Source organism: Geospiza fortis, unplaced genomic scaffold (genome assembly GCF_000277835.1).
Source record: "Geospiza fortis unplaced genomic scaffold, GeoFor_1.0 scaffold174, whole genome shotgun sequence".
Taxonomy (NCBI): domain Eukaryota; kingdom Metazoa; phylum Chordata; class Aves; order Passeriformes; family Thraupidae; genus Geospiza; species Geospiza fortis.
This window is the reverse complement of record NW_005054480.1, coordinates 262,191-266,935: the sequence shown is the minus strand read 5'-3', so window position 1 is coordinate 266,935 and position 4,745 is coordinate 262,191. Positions and strand designations below refer to the sequence as shown.

Here is a 4,745-nt window from a genome sequence, read left to right as displayed (position 1 = left end):
TAGTAAGCTGGTTCTGATTTCTGTATTTGTATGCCATTTGAATCAGTTTTGGTTTGTGTCATTTTTTAGGTAAAATGTGTTATAGCAGCTCATATTTATTAATTTCTGTATTTGACTGAAGAAAGACGAATATACAGGAACTTCTGTTAACATTAATAAATCTTACACTTGCTCTTCATACAGTCTGGATTTGAAATGAAATTAGGTTGTAAATAATGTATTTTGATTAGAAGCTCTTTGATGACTAGCTGAATTCTGATAAATTGAATTCTAGATGCAAAATTGAAAGACATTTAGATCTTGAGTTGTTAAAATACTCTGATCTGTTTGTTTATTACACAAATTAAAATAAGGCATACTGCCTTAATATTATAGCCTGATATATACTGGTAAAGTGATGAGTAAGTGAGCAATGTAATACATAAATAATGTCAGGACACTATAAGTCTACTCCTTTCTGTAAGTCTTCTCTGTCTAAGTTGTATCATAAGTGTACTCAGAATTTAAGTGTTAGATACAAAAGAAAGAACAGGCTTGACTCGTAGGTCAGAACAAGTGTCACTGATTTATAGGAGCTCCTGCTGGTAATTGGACTATTTAACAGATTCTTGTCTCTTGTTCATGCCCTGAATTTGTAACACAAGATGCAAAGTCCTCCAATACTGTATAATGAAGAAGTGCGAATTTGCCACTTTGAGGCTGAAGAAGTCTCATTTGTGGGGAGACATGTTCAGTTCTGCATTTACGTTCTGCTGTACTCACTCAGTGAAAAAGCCCATGAAAGTTCCAGACTTTGAAACTCACAATATGTCTGAGACATTAAATGTAGTTCCCATCCGATATATTATCTCTCTAGTTACTCACCCTGTTTTAGCTCTAACATTTTTTGCATCAGAACCTGCAAAAATGAAAGCTGTTTAAACTGCATAGAATGCACTGTTTAAACTGCGTAGAATTTCTCTGCATTGAGTGAAACTTTCCATCTCAAAACAATGAATTTGCTTTCAGAGGAGAATGCTTGTCTCTTAACTGTAAAAGTTTATGTCTTTTTGTTCTTTAGATTGACATTCAGATTAAGGATGCCATCGGCCGCTACCACCAATGTGCTACAATTCAGCTTGACTTCCAGTTGCCAGTCAGATTTAACCTCACCTTTGTCAGGTAAGCACAAAGACTGGTGGCTTTAGTTTCTGTGTAATCTAGCTTCAGTGACACTTACAGGGATAAGGTTGCATCAAGACAAAAAGCCTTACAAAAGCATTTCTTTACAGCCATGATGGCAATGACAAGACAAGACCAGTTATCATTCACCGGGCTATCTTGGGATCTGTGGAGAGAATGATTGCCATTCTAACTGAGAACTATGGAGGCAAATGGTAATGTTGAAAAGTTATTATTCCAGTTCAAGCAAACTCTTCGTGTAGGAGAGAAATTAACCCCAAGTACTGGAGAGTCAAGAGGGTCTGTTTGTTGCACTTGCTTGCTAGGGCAACATGCCTAGGAATACCACAGGGCAATTTCTTCTGAACCACCTTCTTTAGATATGAAATTATTCAAGGTATGGTAGATTCTACATGACGCTGCCAATGCAGGTGCAGCATAGAGCTAGTCTGCCCACAGCATATGCATTCCAGCTACTTTTGCAGCAGGACCATCTTGGAAAGAGTCATATATGTAGGTGGTCTGCTTTACCTGTGTTAATACCCAATGGGAGTGACCCCTCTGATTCTGACAAGGATCAAAGGTAAAGGTTTTCCTGTGCTTAGTTAGTAATGAGCTCAGTGCTTGTGCCCACGCTGCAATCCTTTTAGACAGTCAGTTCTTTTGGGGAAATAATTGTAATGAATATAGGGCTCTCATCACCTCTGAACCCAATCTGTGTAGCTGGCTTTAAGAGTCTCTTGTGTAGATTTTATTCCTCTCTGTAAATAGTATTTTTTGTAATGAAAAAAACAATGAAAGCTATATAAACTTGTTTTGTTTGTTTATTGAAGGCCGCTCTGGCTGTCCCCACAGCAAGTAATGGTGGTACCAGTGGGACCAGCATATGATGAGTATGCTCAAAAGGTGATGTATATGGTTTCAGGGCTTTGATTTCAGTATATTGTATTGATCTGAAATACTTAATGATTAACAGTATTTATTTCAGAGATGTATTCCAAGTCTTTGCATATTACATTGAGTCATTTTTCATATCACAGTGACAATTAGCTGCTGAAGTTGTAGATCTCTTAAAGATAACATGGGTTGGATATTGGATATGTGAATAATAAATGTTGATCTTTGTGGGACTTTTATTTTCAGAAAACTTAGTTTTTCTCTCGCTCAGATCTGTCTTACCCTTCAGGTTCTAGTCCCCCCCTGGCCATGTGCCTCTTGCAGAGCAGTAAGAAAGATGAAGATGAGTCTTTGCAGATCTAGCATCCAGCACACCTCTGCCTGTAGTTCTTTCAAGCACATTATATACAAATAAAATAGTTTGCAAAATTTTTTTAAAAAATCTCTTCTAATCAGTAAGCTACATCATCATGTTGCCTTTTACAGTATCAAACTCAAATCACTACTCAGCCCAAACATTAGATGTTCACATCACTGCTTACTTATTTATTGTGTGTATAGTTGCATGATAGCTGACATATTTTGATTTCTTGAAGTGGACTCATCTCAGAAGCCTGAACCCATGACAGTGCCTTTGTTTCAGGGTTCACATAATCTGAAATGGTTTAAATCTAGAAGTTGTGTATAGTTCATGGTCATGAATATCCAGTAGTGACAGTTCTGATATTTTTTCATTAGGTCAGGCAGCACTTCCATGATGCTGGATTTATGGCAGATGTTGATGTAGATCCTGGGTGCACGCTGAACAAGAAGATCAGAAATGCTCAGCTTGCGCAGTATAACTTCACTCTGGGTAATGTATTAGTTACCTTGTACTGGCTGACCCTTTTGTTACAGGGTTTGATCATTTTATGAACAAGCCAGAGAGTTGTAATCAGTGTTTTAGGTCAGTTTGTTCCTGAGAGTCTCCCCTGCAGAGAACCTCTCCTGCTGACAGTCCCTGAAGGGAGATCACTGTGACCCAAGGCATTACTGATACTTTTTGCTGTCTTCTGGTCAGCAGTATGGGGATAGATGGGAAGTCTCTTGTCCTTTATCAGTCAGATTTTAAGTAATGTTCCATCCTCTCAATAATTTATGCTCTTGCTTCTACTTCAGCAAAAGAAGTATGTTTCCATTGCATTCAGCCGTGGTACACTTCTGAACTAGGCATGCATGCATAAGAGAGGCCTCTTTCAGAGAGAGTGATGCAGGAAAAATTAGAAACTCATCCTGAAGTACATGATTTGAAGCAGCTTGTTAGTCCTGTTGTGTGAATTGGGGATCTAGCATTGGCCTTAAAACCATCTGGGATCCATTAAGAGTAGAAGGAGCCTTTGACAGAGAAACTCTACCCCCCAAGTAACTGAAAGAATGGTGAAGATTCACTTAATTCCTTTGCCTCTTGGTTGTTTGTAGTTGTTGGTGAAAAGGAGAAGGCAAGTGGAACAGTGAACATCCGCACCCGAGACAACAAGGTGCATGGGGAAAGAACCATTGCAGATGCTGTGGAGAGGCTGCTGCAGCTGAAATCCTCTCGTTCCAGACAAGCTGAAGAAGAATTTTAACACCATCTGCTCTACCTGGCATATAAAGAATTTGTAGTTTTCCTAATTTAGTTAACCAGAGTTTTTGTTCTGAGCCAGATTTGAAGTATATTTCACATTTGGACCTCTTGCTCATTTTAATGGGGATCTTTCTTTAGTCAAAAATGCCTCTTTTTGTATAAAAAAAATCAAGTTTTTCGAAAATGCTGGAGTAAAGTTTCCTGGCTTTTAACCAGTGACATATGAAGCAAGATGAAATTACTTTCTGTGACTGTAAGGGAAGATTGAAACATTAATCAGGGGTATCTCTGGCATTCTATCTGCCCTGTTAAGAATAACATACATTTTGATAACATATTTTTCATGTCAGTTTAACAGTAGACCTCAGGCTTAAGAACCCACATAGTAACCATGTGCTGCAGCAGCAGCTTCTGGAGTGTCTCCATGAGCAAAGAAGGTGATACCTTGCCATCCTGTCTCATGGTCTCTTACCAGCTGTGAATATATTGACTCTCCAGAACTCCCAGTCACATGAATAGGGACATGAACAGAGGCCTCCTGCTTCCATAGTGGTTGTTAGCTCTGGCAGTGTCTCAGCTCCTGAAGTCAGGCATTCCCGATCCACAGTGCAGCCCTGTGCCACAGAGCACAGGGCTGCTAACCAGAGCCTACTGTGCCCCTTTCCAAAGGCAGTCTCTGAAATGTGCTGGCTCTGCAGGTAAGGGCCTCAGAGCTGTAGAAAGGGGATAACACTGTCTGGAAAAAGCAGGGCACAGTAGGGCTGAGGAAACCAGTAGTATTAGGGACAAAGGGTGTTTCTGTTCATGTCTCTGAGCTGTCATTACAATAAGGGCATCTGTCACACAGAAACAAGAATGTACTAAGGTAGTGATTATTTCTTTTCACTTTAATAGGTACAGTCCCATCCAGGCTTCCTTCGCAAGCCTCTAGTCCAAGGTATCACTTAATTAGCAGCTCTTCCTAGCTTACTGCTGAGGGCTCTCATCTGTTGATTCTGGGTTTGGTTTGGGGTTTTCCTCTACATCTGGCTAACAAGAGGCAAATGTCTGTCACTGACAAAAAATAAAATCTTGGCCTGAG

At 39.6% G+C, this 4,745-nt stretch overlaps 1 protein-coding gene across 1 annotated transcript in view; it reads left to right on the top strand.

Annotated features, from left to right (window-relative positions):
- TARS1 (threonyl-tRNA synthetase 1) overlaps positions 1-4,745 on the top strand; it is a 15,212-nt gene extending 10,467 nt beyond the window's left edge. Inside the window, exons 15-19 of the mRNA XM_014310064.2 lie at positions 1,061-1,161; positions 1,272-1,376; positions 1,995-2,067; positions 2,797-2,911; positions 3,517-4,745. Coding sequence (XP_014165539.2) covers positions 1,061-1,161; positions 1,272-1,376; positions 1,995-2,067; positions 2,797-2,911; positions 3,517-3,665 — 543 coding nt within the window. The 3' untranslated portion in view covers positions 3,666-4,745. The remainder of the gene's footprint in view (positions 1-1,060; positions 1,162-1,271; positions 1,377-1,994; positions 2,068-2,796; positions 2,912-3,516) is intronic.